Source organism: Amblyomma maculatum, chromosome 4 (genome assembly GCF_055883805.1).
Source record: "Amblyomma maculatum isolate TAMU_Amacu chromosome 4, ASM5588380v1, whole genome shotgun sequence".
NCBI classification, from domain to species: domain Eukaryota; kingdom Metazoa; phylum Arthropoda; class Arachnida; order Ixodida; family Ixodidae; genus Amblyomma; species Amblyomma maculatum.
In genome coordinates, this window is record NC_139347.1 from 135,497,128 (window position 1) to 135,515,959 (window position 18,832).

Sequence of the window (18,832 nt, forward strand, 5' to 3'; positions counted from 1 at the left end):
CTGCCGGAGATCCCTTTCTGCTCCGGTGACTGAAATTCACCGCGTGGGGCGCTTCGCTCGCCTCCCACTGAAAGATGAGCAGTGACAACAGCGCCTATTACTATTACGCCACCTGTTATTCGGCTCATCGCAGCGCTCAGTCCTACACCCTGTCACGTCAAATGTCATAGTTTATAACCGCCGTGCCGACAGAAGCTAGATGGTAAGTGATTTATTAAACGCGCTCGACAGAGAAAAAGAAAGCCCTTATTGTAACTGCGCGCACATGATACAACGCGGCTTGGCGCCGTCTGCTGAAAAAAAGAAAGAAAGATCAGACCGCGGACTGCAGCAGCCGCAACGTTCTAGACTTGCGTAGGCAGACAGCGCGCCTGCTGCAGGCTCCCCGCCAAGCTGGTTTCAGTCGTCGCGACTTTGCGCGGCACCGATCATTCGTGTCGGCGCAGTTTGCACGTGGAGGTGTACTCACAGTGCAGTATGTTGTAGCGGTCAAAGCCGGCCTCGCGTAGTTTGCGAGCCAGGAAGCACCTGTGGACCCGCCTGCAAGCGACCAGCTGTGCAGCCAGCAGACAACAAGCCACCACGCAGAGGAGGACCGCAGGAAGCGTCGCCGATCTCTTGGTTCCCGACATCGTGATGGCCCAGCGAACGCATGTAAGCGGCAGCTGCAGCTCGCCTTGCTTGGCCGTTACATGGTCCCTGCACGGCGACGCGCGCTCGCGTCCTCTAACCTACCCACATCAGCGGAGAAAAATGACCGATGTCATCTGCTTCGCAGGCCATAGACTACATTCGGAAAGAGCTAGCCACTCGCGTAAAGCAAGAAAAAAAAAACGCATTAGATTAGATTCAAGGTCTCTGATTCCGCTGTTGAGCTTCTAGCAGTGGCAAACAGAAAACGGGACGCGCGCCGAAGATGTCGAGAGAGCGAGATTTCTCTCGCACTGCGCACGCGCACCTCGCCGATGGCGGGAGGGCTGTGCGAGCGTCCCACGGTGTCGGCTGAGCAAACACGCTCCTCCCTTTCCCGAGTGGCAGAAATAAAGGGCCCGAAAACGCCGTAAAGAACGATGTCACGATGCACGAGGTTGTGCTCAGGAGCAGAGAATAGGAAGTTACCAGTTGCAGGCAGTTGATTGACAGAATATGTTTGCGTGAGTGTATGTCATTCAAGGGCGTTCTGTTTGCCTTATGTACAGCGGTGCATCACTTTGAAAGAGCGCTCAAATCAATGAAACGTCGGCTCTTATTTACAGTCCATGCAGCTGCTTGAGAATGCCGACTGCTGTTTGCGATCAAGTGTAGGTTACACCATTCCGCTTAGTAGAATCCCTACTTCGTTCATGCCAAGATTTGCAGCCAGCAAAAATATTTAATTGAAGTAAATTGACCACTCTATTTTTGCCTTCTGGCATGATATCACATGGTGCTCTGAACGGGACATTTTCGAAACTATTAATACACCTGGTAAAAGGTTTCCCGCTGATTAAGGGCGATTGTATTTAAATATACACGTTACATACATCCTTTTTAGGCCGTGACCCGCATACGGAGTCTATATCCTAAGTCGTCTTGTGGACGTCGTCCGTCCTAGGCAAGTGCGTATCCATCGTTGGAACTGCCACCCACCTTCCCCCTTTCCCATTTCTTCATTGGGAATATACCTCTAGCACACACTCCTACTGCGCTCAATGCACAAAATTAACTTGAACTTGTCCTGGCTACGTGTCTGGTGGAAGGCTGCCAGTAGAAGCAGCCGGGAAAGATGATAAGAGAACGGAGATGGGCATGGATGAGACAAAGAAACGAGAAAATTGCGGGATAAATTATCGGTACGCTGGTTTGCACTGAGATAGATAGAAGGGAAATACTAAAAAAAATGGCGCAGTGGTTTTCCTGGATATCGCTCTTTCTTCCCCCCTCCCCTCTATGGACGCTGTGTCGGCTTCTGAAGTGCCACTACTGCTGACAGAAATGACACGAGAAGTTTTTTGGCCTAGCGCTCCGCTATGCATCTCCTAAATTGGCCTCCTAATGTCTTCATTGCCTATGGGCGACTGGCTGCAACTCGGAAACAAATATCGCCATGTCGCCCATATATACTGTACAGATCCAAATCGAAAGTTTTGGCTCAGCTCGGACAAACGAGCGGAGCCAAGATTCCCTCTACGGGCAGCCGGGGAAACGAAATAAATATACCACGCCAGTCGTGCAGCCACCATTGTGGAGGTGCACAGGACGCTCCTCGCGCTCGAACTTGGCATAAACAGGACCACATTGTGCCACCGCCGAGCGATAAACCAATCGGTAGCTAGCATGACCGAGCTTCGGTGGGCGTCGAAGGCCTCTTAGCGGCGACAGCAGCGCTTAGAGGGCGGACCGTCGACTACCGGCACTTCCGCCTCGTTGAAAGTTCGCGCAAGTAGAGCAGCGATGGACCTAAAGCGCGAAAAGCGTCATCGCGACGCAGCCACCGGAACACTCCGATTGTTTAATTAGACCGTTTCCTGGTTCATTCAGTGTTTAAATAATTTAATTCATTTCACGATCTGCAGCAGCGTATATTTATGAAGCGATCTGTCATCTAAGAAAAATAGGTGAGAGGTCATCAGCCATTCTATTCCGCTATGGTCATATCATGGTATTTAAACAGAAACCCAGGATATGCCAATATTTAGGAATTTTGACCGATTTTCTCTGTTCATATATATTAGCCCGTTATACTTTGTGGCACGGGCAGAGGCTTTTTATTTTTCTTTGCTTTTGCATGCCTCAGCATAATATATGTTCATATATATTATCTTCTCTGTTTAAATAGAAGTAAATATTCAAATTTATTACCGCTCTTTTCTAACGGCTAGCCTGCTGAAACTTCACCCTGCTGTCTGGCAAGAACACATAGCGCTGAAATGATATTTTCTCTCGATTTGCAGTTCAAATTGGCAGTCTTAGTTTTGAATTTCGCAGTGAACTTCATTTCCGATTCCAATATTATGACTCCACAATGATTTAGAGGAGCGATTTTAAAGTCCTAAAGTTCTTGCTTGCTACCCACGCGTAACGTATAGTATAGTGTCCTATGGCATTTATACTGTTCTATATGTCCAATTCTCTTCAAATTGTACACACCTAAAATCTCAGTTTTCGAGAAAATTAAGAGGCTTCATTGATATGTACATCAATTAAGGCAGAAAAATAGCTACACCCTTTTTTGTATCAAATTCTAACAGCCTTTTGGTAGACAAATCTTCTAAGCAACCATTGTACCCTTCTTACTGCTTGCAAGTAACATAACGCAAATATAAAATAAACTGGGTGGTTATTATTTACTTTAAGGCAGAAGCAAAATTCAGCTCGTGTTCACTGACGTCATAAGCAAACAGATTTTGGTATACAAAGGAGATGTTTACAACCTCAACATAACTGAACTTAAGGCCTTTTCTGATCATGCTCTGACACGTCTCTTTCCAACAGGTGGATCGAATGTAAGGGGCTGCTTTAGAGAGCAGCTGTACGCAATAGTAGCCAAACATGTCACAATAACACTAACTAACGATAAATATAAGCCTTGACATCCAAAACAAAAAGCATCAACGAATGAAAAGTGCCTGAAAATGAAAAGTGAATGGCTACGCCACGTGCTTGAAATAAGCAAAATATGCCTAGAATCGTATTTCTCAGTCATTGTCACGAAAAAAAAAAGATGTTTTCAGACAACCTTCAAGCTCTTCCTAAGAATAAACAGAGGCATTTATGGAAAGTAAACTGATGAGCGTTCTCTAAACGCAAGTATTTCGCTACATGACAGAAATAACACTCTTACTTCGAAGCAGACTGTCCCAAAGCGCTTGACTCAATTTTCGCATCTGATTTTGTGAAATAACATAATTCAAAAATTATTTATGTATTAGGTTTTAACCAGTGGTTACGACGCTCGACTACAGTTCCCAAGGATACGGGATCGAATCCCGGCCTTGGCGGCCCCTTTCGCTGGATGCGAAAAGCAAGGCGCCCGTGTGCTGTGCGATGTCAGTGCACGTTAAAGAATCCCAGGTGGTCGAAATTTCCGGAGTCGTCCACTACGGCATCTCCATAACCTGAGTCGCTTTGGGACGTTAAAACCCACAAACCAACCAACCATATATTCATGGCACTGATTGGTTTGTGGTTTGTGGGGTTTAACGTCCCAAAGCAACTCAAGCTATGAGAGACGCCGTAGTGGAGGACTCCGGAAATTCCGACCACCTGGGGTTCTTTAACGTGCACTGACATCGCACAGCACACGGGCGCCTTGCTCTTCGCCTCCATCGAAAATGTGCCGCCGAGGCCGGGTTTCGATCCCGCGTCATTGGGAACAGTATTCGAGTGCCGTAACCACTGCGCCACCCCAACGGGGTTCATGACACTGAACGTCTTTACGTTCGAAGCAATAGTAAACTTCATAAGTAACCTTGACTATCTTCTTCTCGTAGCATACGCGTAAATAAAGTTGTTATCAAAATACTGGAAACTTTTCTGTGCCCTTGTTACCCTACATTGGGTGTTTAGGTACCCATCTCTAAGTATCCTGCTTGAATTGAACATAGGTATACATACCACCAGTAAAACAAAGCACTAAAATACATTTGCAAAAAAATTAATGTCTGGTCTATCCAAGTGAATCTGCTGCAAAATAATTTAGCGCATAAGCCCATCGCATATATAAGATCTCCTAGAATTTAATTTGTTTTTCATTAAAACGAAATGGTTTAAAATAGGGTTTTTCTGCGATTCCTTGTCAACCAAACTAACTATCGATATAAGTTTCAACAATAAAATGTAGTTTATAAACCGACGGCTCCTATTTTCACTTTCCTCATCATGTCGCACAAATGCACACACCGCTGCGCAATACAGAACCTTTCTGACCTGCAATTAGATTTTTTATTTCATGGCTGCGCACCTTCCTTTCTACTCGCCATCAGTTCACCTTTTCAGTATCCATTCCTGTCGCCATACTGGCGTCCTATCACACTTAATATCGGCATTTCACGTACACGACAAATCACCTTCCACGGCCCATTACACTTTATAATGACTGGCCAATATTAGTTCTTCCTGCATGACAATATTTTCGGACAGTTGCATTTTCTATCGATGAATTAATGGTAGTGATAGCCGCCTCACCTCACGATCGGAGTAGCACATGTTACATTTTGTACAGTGAACTGAGAATAATTTTTTACCTGAAAAGCAAATAATTCCTAATTACTACCTTCAAATCGACATCATATCCTGTACTGCAGAGTATTTGGTTACCTACGCAATCATCTCAAAACGTACCTCTCTATGATTGGTCACATAACCTGGCCTTTCTGCTAATGTTGAGGGTCATTATGATTTCGACGCCTCAGATTAGGGAGAACTACCTCTAGCATGCGCAAACAAGCCTATTTAACTTTCTTTCAAATCGCAACCTTAATGTACTTCTGGTCTCCTCGACAGATATGATTATTCATTGTGTTAGAAATAGTCTTGTACATTTTAAATAAATAACCGAATAAAATTATAATTACTTCATTTTAAATGTAACTGATCACAGTTTTTAATTACGTATGGACAAAGAAAAGTAACTAATAATTACCGGAACAGCAATCGTTTACATTCGCGCTACTTTTCTTGTAACTTAATTTATTGCCTTACCACACTCGCAAAAAATGCAGTAAACTAGTGGGGCTTGCTTGAACGTTTTTTCGACACAGAGTTAAGCTTCCACAGGGCTCGTTTTCTAAAGCTGTCGTCATTGATTTTTTTAACATTTCCCTGTGAAGATATCAGCTGCTACACTTAACATTTTCTCGGTGTAAGTGCTACAGAGAATAAGGCGGCGATACACCGCACGAACATATTGTGACATATATGCCCTGCATCGCTGGAAGTTGAAGATGACATCGATCAGCAACAGTGACACAGAAGAAGACAAAGTGGTAGCAACGGGTGATGCTAGAAGAAGGTCGACGCTGCTGTGCTTCTGTGTTTTGTATGCTGTGCCATCCTGGACTAACCTTCGTGGGCTAACCTTGCCACGTATCAATATTACACACCCTCTCGCAGTTGCGCAATGCTCCGGGGCCAGTTTCTCCATCCTCTAGGACCAATGCAGCGGCTCAGTGGTTAGGGCACCCAACTGCTGAACCCAGTGAGGTGAGATGGAATACTAGCTGCGGTTGCCGTTTTTTTTTTAATGGAGGCAGAAAGAAAGATGTCCGTGCAATGTGTGATCAAAGTGCTCAGTAAAGGATCCCAGGTGGTCTAAACTTCTGGATTCTCCACTGCGGCGTCTGTCGCAGCCTGAGTTATTATGGACTGTTAAACCTTACAAACCAAACAACCAAACACCTTCTATGAAGTACTGTGTTGGATTGTTGGCGCTGTGGAAAGGCCCTGCAGGTATCGTCGTTAAAAAACTGACCCAGACGAAGACAAGTCCACTTGTCCAAACTTTGGCTCGACCTGCGAACTCAGGCGTATCCCATTTACCCTTGTTTAGTGCTCCTTCATACCGTGTAAACTATATTCTTCCTCTCGTTCCGCCTGAAAAAACTCTTGTCCCATGTATTTTGTATGGGACATCAAAAGTGGCTTCTCGTGTGGAAACATGGCAAAGCCGGATTAGTTCTTAAGCCAAAAGCTGGCTAAGAGACAAGATCTCGATGTTCCAACGTGGGAGACTTAGACCCGATTGCATTAAATCCTGCCGGATACAAAGTAGTTATTCCTCCTCCTCCTCCTCCTCCTCCTCCTCACGTCGTCATCAAGTAGATGCCAACTTGGCCTCAAATTGAGGAATCAAAAAATAGATGCCAGCAGAAGTTACACCAAGCACGAAGACGCTGGAGAGCACGACATGCCTCTCTTCTTTCGCAGTCATTCCAAAGGCAAAACTTTAATGGCTCATGGCTCGCCAATGTGTCCGCGCGTTAGCAGCAAGCGCCTGCAAGAAGGGTCCCACTTCTTCGCAAGATTCCGCGGGATATCGCGGGATTCCACTTGACAATCATCCTGATGACGTCATCAGGATGATTGTCAAGTGGAATCCCGCGATATCCCGCGTCATCAGAAAAATCCTGTCTCCACAGGGAATCGAGCCTACATCCCTCGGATCCCCAACAGAACGCTTTAACTGCACCACGCTGGGATTGTTAAACGATCCTCATAATTCTTCTTGTCTACCATGAGGATGATGATAGCGGGATTCAGCGAGAGAGAGAGATACGGCGCCTTGCTTTTCCTGTAAACCAATTATAGAACGCCGGTGAACATTGATGCGTTCGACGGAACGCTGGCTGTTTTCGACGAAGGGCGCGCGATGTACCGTGTGCAGCAGCCACGCACAGGCTTAAGTATTTTTTCGCTGTAGATTCTGCAGTGCTCTCGGATTTTTGTCATTGTAACACTTGCCGACCGTAAAACTCAATCCCTTATTTAACCTCATCTGGCCATTAAAATAAATAAATGAAACTAAAGTAAATACCAGGGAGTTATGCACACCGTTGTGCGGCGTGAACAGTCTGATGAAATACACCGCCTGTTCTCAATCACATAGCCTTTTCTGTATACAGAAGCATTTGCTAAGTCGTAATAAATTACTACAGAAGAATAATTAATTAGGTGAAACTTAATCGTTAAAAAGGTGGTGAAGTGATTACAATATTACTAAAAATTTAACTAATTACAAGTAATCAATTATGTAGAATTTTTGTTAGGAGCGATTATAACTACAAGTCCAGCGTCACCCAAATGAACCTCGAACCTTCCCTCCAGCCAATATAAGTGTGTCGTGGCATATTGCCCTTTTATGTTTCACAAATGCACGTACGCCCCCCTTTCACCTAAGGGAGCCAAATAAATTCAGACAGGGGTTTACAGAATACGTTTTCATGTTGCCGTGGCACCTTGAGAGCGCACATTTTACGAGGTGCAATATTTGCATTTCTTAGAAAAATATATTGCCTGGACTAGAAAGGCTGTAATACGAGGCGATATTTAAGTTTTTGAAGTCGAGACAAGTGCACATAGTTACCAGATTAACAGTCTGTCGAATAGAGAAGGTGATCTCTAGATCTCTGATAGGAGAATCAAGTTCCGTCAACGACGTATAATTAGTTATGCAATTGTGGACACTTGGTTTAGCGTACACGACCGAATCGGGTGCTAATACCGTCTCTCAGTTCTCTCGAAGACAAGATGGAAAGATTGACTTGTCAAATACATCGGTGACAAATACATCGGACAGACAGGAAGATGCATCAATGATCGTTTGCGAGAACACAACAAAGATGTGCAAAAGGTGACAAAGGACATATCGCAGACCATATCAAAAGCTGCAGCGAATGTCTACCAGATTTTCAACAATGCAGAGTCATAGGACATCACGCTGATGAACTGACTAGGGAAGTGATTGAGGCTTTTAACATAAAAACTAATAAATACACCTGTGTCAGTGCTCCGCCTGTGCTTCTGTCCGACAAGGAAATAAGGTTTCTATCTGCAGAACATTGATCGCCATCGTTTAACTCGCCGTTAGAGTTTAAGCAGTTTTTAGCAGTAACCTGTCAATTTTATGCATTCCACTCCTTTTGTATATTTTATCAATTTTATCATGTTTCGATGCTTCGCTTTTATCGTTTTTATGGCTCTTTACACCTTGTCACATTAACTGCTTCCCATCTTTCGAACGTATCTGTTCACTTCAATGATCTCTTTTTAGATTATATCGTCTTTTACCCTCATCAACCTACCACGCTCTTATCGCTTTTACGGCCCCCTACACCATGTTTGACGTCGACTACTTCTGGTTTTATCACCCAGTTTTCTTCTTATATATTGCTCACTTATGTTCAATAAATCAGTTGTAAGTCAGCGCTCGTGTTGTACGTTTCGTTCTCTCGTCCCTGTTCTTTTGCGCTGTTTTAGAATGAATTGTCAAATAATGTTGTGTCGATTTGACCACTGTGCTTATACTTCCTTCCGGCGTCCTCGTGGAAACGGAATTTCAATTCGTTTACCAGCCAGTGAAAGAGAGACCTGGCTCTTCCCCACCGGGTACCCGAAAGAGGGGATACCTTCAGAGACCGCAGACGCCTTTCAGCCACCACCACATTATTTGGCTCCCAAGAGCATCCTGTTAGTTGTGTCTGTCAAACCGAGGGAAGACAGCCATTATATGCCGGTGCTGCCGCCATCCCCTGAAGTCATCTCTTGGTAGCGCATGCGCCTTCACCTTGGCGGAGACCCTGTCAGTAATTGTTCCCAGGCACAAGTTGGCCGATGTCAACAATAGGTATCGTCCAATGGACCGCCTCGGCACCTGGTCTACTTCAAGTTGTTTGATCCTCAAGACTTAGCGCACTGCCGGTTCCAAGCATTGGTTTCAGCGGAATTGATGGCATTCCAGCCGAGCTGCTTCAAAACCTCAACCATGACGCTGTTAACGTTCTGTATACACTATATGTCAGCAAATTTGGACAACCCTGCAGTGGCCACAGGATTGGAGGAGGTCAGTTTACATCCCCATTCCAAAGAAAGGCAGTGCCAAAGATTGTTCCAATTACCGCACGATCGCGCTTATTTCGCATGCTAGCAAGGTGATGTTGAAAATACTCCAAGGTAGGCTGCAGCAGTATGTGGATTGGGAGCTTCCAAACGTGCAAGCTGGGTTTCGCAAGGGCAGAGGAACTAGAGACCAAATTGCCAACCTTCGCTGGATCATGGAAAAAGCAAGAGAGTTCCAGAAACCCATCTACTCCTGCTTTATTGATTATGCGAAAGCGTTTGACTGCGTAGATCACATCAGATTGTGGCAAGCTCTCCAAGAGATGGGAGTTCCAATCCACCTCATCTGTCTCCTCAGGAACCTGTATGAAGGGTAAGAGGCCACAGTCAGAACTGGGCATGGTCTTACAGATTGGTTTCCGATTGAGAAAGGAGTGAGACAAGGCTACATACTGTCGCCCTGCCTATTTAACCTATATGCAGAGTGCATCATGAGGAAGGCCGGTCTGGACGAGTATTCAGCTGGAGTGAAGATTGCTGGAAAACGTATCAACAACCTTAGATATGCGGGTGATGCCACTTTAATGGCAGAAAGTGAAGTGGAACTTAAGAGACTTCTGATGCAAGTACAAGAAGAGAGTGAGAAGTTTGGGCTTAAACTGAACATTAAAAAAACAAAGAACATGGCTTCTTGCCCTATCAAGTCCTGGAGCATCAAGGGACAAGAAGTGGAAGCTGTGACAGATTTCCTCTTCTTGGGCTCCAAGATTACCCCGGAAGGAGACTGCAGCCATGAAATTAGGAGACGCCTGGTTCTGGGAAAGAGAGCCATGGCTAGCCTTGACCGCCTAGTAAAGAGCAGAGACATTAGACTGCCAACCAAGATTCGTATAACTCGTGCTATGGTCTTTCAAGTTGTGATGTATGGATGCGAGAGTTGGACTGTGAAGAAGGCTGACCGCCGAAGAAAAGAATTGACGCGTTTGAATTGTGGTGCTGGCGGAGACTCTTGAGAGTTCCTTGGACTGCCAGAAGATCAAATCAGTCGATATTGTCGACCATAAATCCTGACTGCTCATTGGAAGGTCAAATTCTAAAGTTAAAGCTCAGCTGCTTTGGACATCTGATGAGAAGGGAGGAGTCGCTGGAGAAAGATTTGATGTTGGGAAAGGTTGAGGGTCGCCGGAGAAGGCGTAGGCAGCGAACGCGATTGTTAGACGGCATCCTCGAGGCGCTGCAGATGAAGTTATGTGATGTTAGGAAGATAGTGAGAGACCGAAAAGCGTGGCGTGATATGGTCCATAGGGTCACGAAGAGTCGGACACGACTGAACGACTGAACTGAACTAGTGTGTGTGTAGGTGGGGGGAGGGTGCAAGGAGGGGCGGATGGACGGACGGACTTCTTTGTACAAAACATCAAATATAAACAACTATCTAGAAGCAAAAGTGAGATGTAACGTAATGTAAATATCAGAAGGACAGTAAGAGTCAAATATGAGGGGCGAAGCATTTCAGGTTGTAAATGGACATGTCTACTTTGGACTGAATGTTTTCGCTTAGCGAATTAGGATAGTGAAGCAGTTACATGAATGAAAATTACCGGGTGTGGATTTCGCAGGCGCTACTATCAGGTCTAGAATAGCGGATAGAGCTTCATATGCTCGCTCCCCTGTGAATGACTCTAAATTCGGCTCTCAATTTAGAGTCATTACCCCCATCCCGGCCCTCATTACCCCATCCGCGATCAAACGCTAATGTGATGGTGGTCCAAAACGCTGATGACCTTGCCCGTTGCCATCTTCTACCGAGCAGGGTCTTTAGATCGGAGCACGGCCTCCCGGTCCTCCCAGGTCTTCAGTGATGCGAACCCAGCGAGGGGAAGATTCGCCAGGCAGTATAGAAGGATTTGAGTTAGGGTGGCTTTTGAGAATGCGAAGACAGCGCAGTGCGGGGATGCAGGAGGAAAATGAGAAAGAAGAGATGAAGAAGGCAGCGTGCGAGTCTGGAGTCTCCTCCAGATCGCAAATGTACGGTGGCTGGATGAGTAGGTGTGCCGACCGGCAAGGTACAAAGCGTAGTTACCTGCACCTTCGCTTCATGACGACAAAACTGCCGCTGATGTTATCTGCCCGGTGCTCGCCGGCACGCCATCTGTATACTTCTCGCAATCACATCACGCCTTTTGAAAACCCTAAATATGTTTAATAACATTATTTGCTCCAGGCGGTATCATGCGAAATGGTAGTTGAACGCAAACTTTCGCGGTCTAGTGGAACCTTTGTAAGGACTTTGGTGCCTTTAGTCCCATCACCCCCCCCCCTTCTCTCTCTCCCCGCCTCGCTGTAACGAGAAATAGCGCTCAATAAAAACAATAAACAGACGACAGTTATCTTTTTTGCGGCTTGTTTGCCGTCTGTCACAGTTCGCATGCAAGCACCGTAGCGAACCAGGTGCGGCGCTCTCTCCGAAGAGTGACCGGAATGAAAACAAAGAGAAATTTATTTCGCACCATTTTTAAATCTGTCTATAAGTCAACGAGAAAGGGACCGAAAGGTCCTCGGTTTTCTCAGCCGCGGGATCCCGAATTGTTCAAATGGTTGGAGTTTGTTCATCGTGATGCCGATAAGAGGCTGCTGCCGCAATCCATTGTGTGTGAGTGCTATTTTTGCGAACAGTTTACCGAACGGAACAACAAATGTGTCATTGTTCTAGAACAATATAGCAGAAAGAAGCGTTGTTTGCTTTCCACGGAAACACGATAGACGAAAGATGCCGTGGCTTCTGTTCTACCGCCATTCTTCCTTACCTGTGAATTAGGAAACACGCCCTCTAAATAAAAGAAGAATTCCATGGAGAGGATGCCGCCGAGGCAACTGGCGGTGCTAGAAAGGACAGCCGCAACCTGCATGAGGCAATTCTTGACACTTGACGAGGCAGTAGCTTCAAGCTCAAATCACCGTGCATGATAAGAGGTGTCCCTCGCTTATAAAGTGCGCACGTCAATTTCACGGCGCTGACTAGTGGGCCCCCCATAGTGACGCGTACACAACTCAATTCAAGTTTCCACTGCTCGTGGTATTTGAACTTGCAGAAAAAATGGACAGAGTATCGCTCTGGTAAAAGTAATATTCCTCCGAGCCACCGTGTCCGTGCAGGAATAGTTGTTGTTGTTGTGGCTGTAGGAAGAAGGAAAAGAAAATAGACGGGCCTGCTACTGGCTCCGTAGCTGAGCCACCTCTGCAGCCTCATGCGGACAGAAGAGAAAATAGAGAAGAAAAAGGAGAGGAAAGAGAAAGGTGTGCGTCGCAACAGCCGTCGTCCGCCACCGGAGCGGTGGCGAGTGCAATGATGGCCTACAACAGATACAACTTTTGGTGGCTGGCTAGCCCTCGCCTCAAACAGCGGGGACCCACTGTCTCAGCCCCGTAGGGTCTGTAGCAGCCACCCTCCGCCCCAAGGACTGATGCAAGGCGCCGTAACAGATAATTTAAACTTCTTGAGAATGCGCGAAAAAATTCTCAACTCAACACGCTTGCTTTGAACGACGCAAGGGTGTGATTACTTGTATGTGTATCAATATTGAACACTGCCGTAATATATTACGATATAGTTTTTTGATGGCGTGGGACATTTCAAGAAAAAATATCAAGGACGACGACGTAACGCAGCGTCATTTGAAGTTGCATACCTTAAAAAAAGGAACACGAAAAACGAGCTGAACGTAGCCTGTTGCATTAAACTCGGCTAATCGGCTGATTTGCACGCCCCGTTTGATTCTCGAAATACAGTTTGTTCGCAATAAACCCATTTATGCTTTAAAGAGCTGAAGTAAGTCGCTTTCAGTCGTTCGTGGCGACGGCAGAAGGAAGCGGTCGGGAGCCGGGCTTTCGCCGGTGGGGCCACCGCGCCAACACCGCGGTGATTAAAAAAAAAGGAGCGAATGTACCCACCGGTCTGCACATCTACTTCTCTATCCATCATAGCAAAGATGTGCATGCACTCGCGCGAGTGTCCAGGCACAAAGTCCGCCTTAGACCGGTAAAATAACCTTCGGGCTGAAGTATTGACGGCCGCGTTATTCGTATTCTCTGTGCGTGCCGGCACCCATAGGAGCTCTGCGTGTCGCGGAAGATTTGGGGTTGGTCATCCTAACAGGCCCCGAGCGATGCATGCAGCCTTCGGCGAGTACAGTGGAGTATAGCCGTTTTTAATCACGTAAGTAGATGTGTGGTGTGGTGGATGTGTGAGGGTTAAGGCTATTGCAGCCTCTGTGGTTTCGGGGGCGATGCTCGGAGGCAGTAGAAAGTGCAGGGTTCAGGGACACTGAGGTAGTGAGCGAATTTCTTTCGTATTCTTGAGCGTATATATACGGAGCTTCTCCCTTCGGCTTCACATTGGAGAATGGTTGCGACAACCCATGGGATAGCCGCAGTAAGCGATTCGGCTACACGGGACACCAGAGGTCTCAAATGCAGTTTTACTCAGTCCTGTTGCTTTATCTGGCTCATTAGGCTGATACAGGCTTGCCGCTCTTCGTTCCTCCTTTTCTGGTTCCTTACCATGTGGTCTGTTGAAATAGCCGTGGTGCACTTTAGTAAACGTAATTTCAAGATGAATTAATTACTCTTGCTACAAACTTACTGGCGTAAAGTGATTCATTACTTTAATAAACTACCAGGTCAGAAAGATAATTCATTACAATACAAAAACCAGGAAGAGCAGTCATATCAGAGTAATTTCATTACTTAATAGTTCAATTAGTGTCATGTATATTCGCTCATATAGCGGCAAACGAAGCCTTTGTCCTCTAAGAAGTTTTTAGCTCTTCGGTCCTTACAAGGGCACAGCCGACAGAAGGACTACACATACTAAAATTTTCAAACAAATCGGCAATGGTTTTGTATCTAAAGTATACTTCTGCGTTTTTTTTTTTCCTTTTGCAGTGTGTGATGTCGACCATTTTTCTATGTGACCTTTGCGGCTAGCCTGTGAGGCAAAAGGGCCCATTTCGCTATAATGTTCGCTTGAAAGGAGAATAGATAAGCAAACTTGCGTAACCAATTTTAAAGGCACAAGATTATATTTGAGCACAGAAAACAGCCAACAGTACAGGTTAGCTCACACTGCAGTGTGGGAATCGACATTGTGCATCGAGATCATCATCATCATCAGCCTGATTATACCCACTGCAGGGCGAAGGCCTCTCCCATATTTCTCCACTTAACCCGGTTCTGTGCTAGCTGCATCCACTTGACCCCTGCGAACTTCTTAATCTCATCCGCCCACCTAACTTTCTGCCGCCCCCTGCTACGCTTTCCTTCCCTTGGAATCCAGTTTGTTACCCTCAGCGACCATCGGTTATCCTCTCTTCGCACTACATGTCCTGCCCATGTCCATTTCTTCTTCTTAATTTCTACTAGAATGTCGGTAACTTGAGTTATTTCTCTGACCCACTCTGCACGCTTTCTATCTCTTAATGTTACCCCTACCATTTTTCGTTCCATAGCCCTCTGGGTTGTCCTCAACTTTAAGTAGAACCCTCTTGGTTAGCCTCCACATTTCAGCCCCATAGTTAAGTACAGGCAAGATGCAACTGTTGTATACTTTCCTCTTGAGCGATACCGGTAAGCTGCTAGTCATAATCTGCGAGTGCTTGACAAATGCGCTCCATCCCAATCGTATTCTTCTTGTTATTTCCTTTTAGTGGTCCGGATCTGCGGTTACTACCTGTCCTAAGTAGACATATTCGCCTACTACTTCCAGTACTTCGCTACCTAACGTAAACTGCTGTTCCTTCCCGAGGCTCTTGAACATTACCTTAGTCTTCTGCATATTGATTTTCAAGCCTACCTTTCTACTTTTCTTGTCTAGGTCATCAATCATTATTTGTAGTTCATCTCCTGAGTTGCTTAGCAAGGCAATGTCATCAGCAAATCGCAGATTACTGAGGTATTCTCCATCTACCCTTATCCCTAACTGCTCCCATTCCAAGTCTCTGAATACTTCCTCTAAGCAAGCCGTGAATAGTACTAGGGAGATTGTGTCTCCTTGCCTAACAATTTTCTTTATGGGAATTTTGTTACTTTATTTATGCAGAACTATGGTTGCTGTGCAGCCACTGTATATATCTTCCAGCACTTTCACGTACGGCTCGTCTACCTCCTAATTTCGCATTGCCTGCATCACCGCCGAGGTTTCAACTGAGTCAAATGCTTTTTCGTAATCAATGAATGCTATGTATAAGGGCTGGTTATATTCCGAGCATTTTTCTATCACCTGCATGATGGTATGGATATGATCGATAGTAGAGTACCGTTTCCGAAACCCTGCTTGATCCTTTGCTTGATTGAAGTCTAAGGTTGTCCTGATTCTATCAGATTACCTTAGTAAATACCTTATACGTAACAGACAGTAAGCTGATTGGTCTGTAATTTTTAAGGTCCTTAGAGTCCCCTTTCTTGTGAATGAGGATAATGTTTGCAGTCTTCCATGGTTCCAGTACCGTCGATGACACCAGGCACTGCGTATACAGGGTGGCCAGTTTTTCTAGCACGATATCCCCCCCGTCCTTCAGCAAATCTGTAGTTATCTGATCCTCTCCAGTGCTGATTTCCCCCTTTTCATAGTTTCTAGTGCTTTCTTGACCTCGTCCTTCGTCATCGAGATATCAAACGTAAAAAACGCGGTACTGAAAGCTCCTTACGCTGGTCTTCCCACTTTGCATATCTATCCAATGGTGCCTGTCGAATATTTAATGCGGAAAATATCCGTGTGTGTAGGTTGTGTTTTATGACATTCAAAGCATTAATGTCCCTTCTGTGACGATGCCACGAGCAGCGACGTTATCTGACGGATGAGAACGCGAGAATATTGCGCCCTATAACATAAAATAGAAAATCGATTAGTTATTAATTACGCTGCATTACTTACGCGATGTCCTCCTTCTCGTACACCAATCTGCATAGACCACATCGGCGTACCTTTCGCGGCTTTTAAGGGTAAAATCGGTATAAAGTAGTATGAAGCACCCGGTTTGACATGGGTTCAGAAGAAAGCGGACTTTCCGACGCTGCAGGTTTATGAGCTTGGGGGGCATTGACACTCATTACCCAGTCTCATTAAGGGCTCCCACAAGCTAATTTTCGTTTGTCAAATAAAGGTGAGCGAAACAGGCATAAAAGTTACTGCGTACAGCTGACAGAGGTGGAAGGCGAGTTAGTGAAAGATGATGACGACGATGATTAAAACTTTTTATTGAAAGGAGTAAGGGAGGAGGACTTATGGGAAGGTTGGCCGGATCCTTAGTCCGGGATTCCTTTGGTTAAGGCCGCCGCACTCACTCTTTCCATGAGTGCTCGCTGGTCTTTGAGGTCCAAGCTGGACCGGGCTGCCTCCCATCCTTCCCCCGTTGGCTGCTTGATTATGTCAAGGCGCTATTGATATGGCAGGTCCATACCATATGGCTACAAATCTGCTTTGTGCCCGCCAAATTTACATTCGGATGAAAAGGATTCTGGGCCGATAGCGTGAAGTTTTACTGGACTGTTAAACGGCGATGTTTGTAATCAGCGTACATTAAACTTTTCTAGTTTATCTAGTCCTTTGGCTGACCTCTTAAAGCGCAAGTACTGTAATACGTCAAATTAGGTTAATCGTGGTTGTGGGGAGTCCCAGTCTTCAGGGAGAATAGAGGAGGGAACCCGGGAAATAAGAGCTCGGGTGGTGGCATGTGCACGCTCATTTCCCTCTGCACCCTGATGACATGGTACCCAAATAAGCTCTTTGACGAAGCGCGTACCCCAGATTGTTTCAGGATCTTGCAGGCTAGCGGCGCAATTTTGCCCCGCTTATAATTTCTGTACGCAGTCTGCGAGTTTGTAATTATGCATTCAGAATTAGGATGCGTAGCAGCCATGGCGATCGCCACCTCCATCTTTGCAATTTTCCCGTGTCGAACAGAAAGTCCATTAACCGTCTGCCCCTGATGCACCACCGATAGGGTCGAGACCCCTCTACAGGACCCATCAGAGTCGCTCTTGTTCATCGTCTTGGCCTTCGCCCTCCTCCTTGCTTGATGATGTTCCAGTGACCATGGAATAAGGACCAGACATGAAATCCTAACACAGGCATCTTCAAACACAGGAGTCGCATCCTCAGCCGCGTAACGTTCAGTCATGAGGCACTGGAACGTAATATCGTTACGGGCGACGAAAAAGAGGCGGACACTAGAGGGGGCAGGCGCGCTCGCGCTAGGTCCGCCATTGTTCTTTACACGTCATCTATCATTGCCATCAGCCACTTTCTGCCTCCTTTCTTCATCGGCTTGGTGCCTCGTAACATTTTGATGGAGCATGCGTGGCACGTTCATCTCACCTCATCCTGACCATAAGCTTCGGCGCCCACTGCTTCCGTTGTCGGCAGCAAGTTTCTGAGACGACGCATCGGCTGGCCCAAACAGGCCCGCCTCGACCCAACATCGTCTTCTCCTTCCACCCAGTCCCGCACCCTGACCACAAAACACGAAAGTAGCCCGACGTTAAGACCTCACTGACCCAAGACGCCACTAACACGCGAGGACACATAAGAAGTCATAGCGCATGAAAGACCTGACCAAAAGATCCGACCGACCCGAGACGCCGACCAAACGAACCCACCGAACAGATGCAATACCATACGCGAAGACATTGGCCCTGCCTGTGCCGTTTGATGTGTGCCTGAGATCCAGCCGTCAAATCCTGGCGACTGGTGCAGCGAAAGCAACCCGGGCCAGGCTTCACATCGGTAATCATGGCGCCAAGCCGTTACCTTCTTCCTCTTCTTCTTCTTCTTCCTTGATATTTGGCACATACCCACGAAGGGGGATTGGCCATCCTCTTCTGACTTCACCGATCTACACAAGATCATCGTCATGTCATAAATCGGATCAACTTTGACTTCTTCGTCCACCGATCGGGACGATCGCTTGGTGGCCCCGGGTAGTGTTACGGGCGAAGAAGAAGAAGCGGACACTGGCATGGGCAAGCGGGCTCGCTCTAGGTTCGCCATCATTCGTTAAACGTCATCTGTCATCGCCGTCGGTCACATTCTGTTTCTTTCTTCATCGGCTTGCCGCCTCGCAACAGTATTATCAAAAACATATTAAGCGAAATACTTATTTCTCTAATTTCGCGCTTTCGCCATACTTGGAGCCGCAACTTGTATATGCGAGTCATTTATGCAGTCCTCTTTTTGCCGATTCATGAGCCCTTTGTCACTGCACACAGCTGTGGCTTCACTGGCGTCTGGTGATCGACGGTA

The 18,832-nt window shown here is 46.2% G+C and overlaps 2 protein-coding genes across 2 annotated transcripts in view; one reads left to right on the forward strand and one right to left on the reverse strand.

Annotated features, from left to right (window-relative positions):
* LOC146192641 (lysozyme C-1-like) overlaps positions 1-632 on the reverse strand; it is a 38,298-nt gene extending 37,666 nt beyond the window's left edge. Inside the window, exon 1 of the mRNA XM_084602542.1 lies at positions 470-632. Coding sequence (XP_084458668.1) covers positions 470-632 — 163 coding nt within the window. The remainder of the gene's footprint in view (positions 1-469) is intronic.
* Positions 520-18,832, forward strand: part of LOC146192642 (mediator of RNA polymerase II transcription subunit 30-like) — a 108,058-nt gene continuing 89,745 nt past the window's right edge. The window contains exon 1 of the mRNA XM_084602540.1: positions 520-654. Coding sequence (XP_084458666.1) covers positions 637-654 — 18 coding nt within the window. The 5' untranslated portion in view covers positions 520-636. The remainder of the gene's footprint in view (positions 655-18,832) is intronic.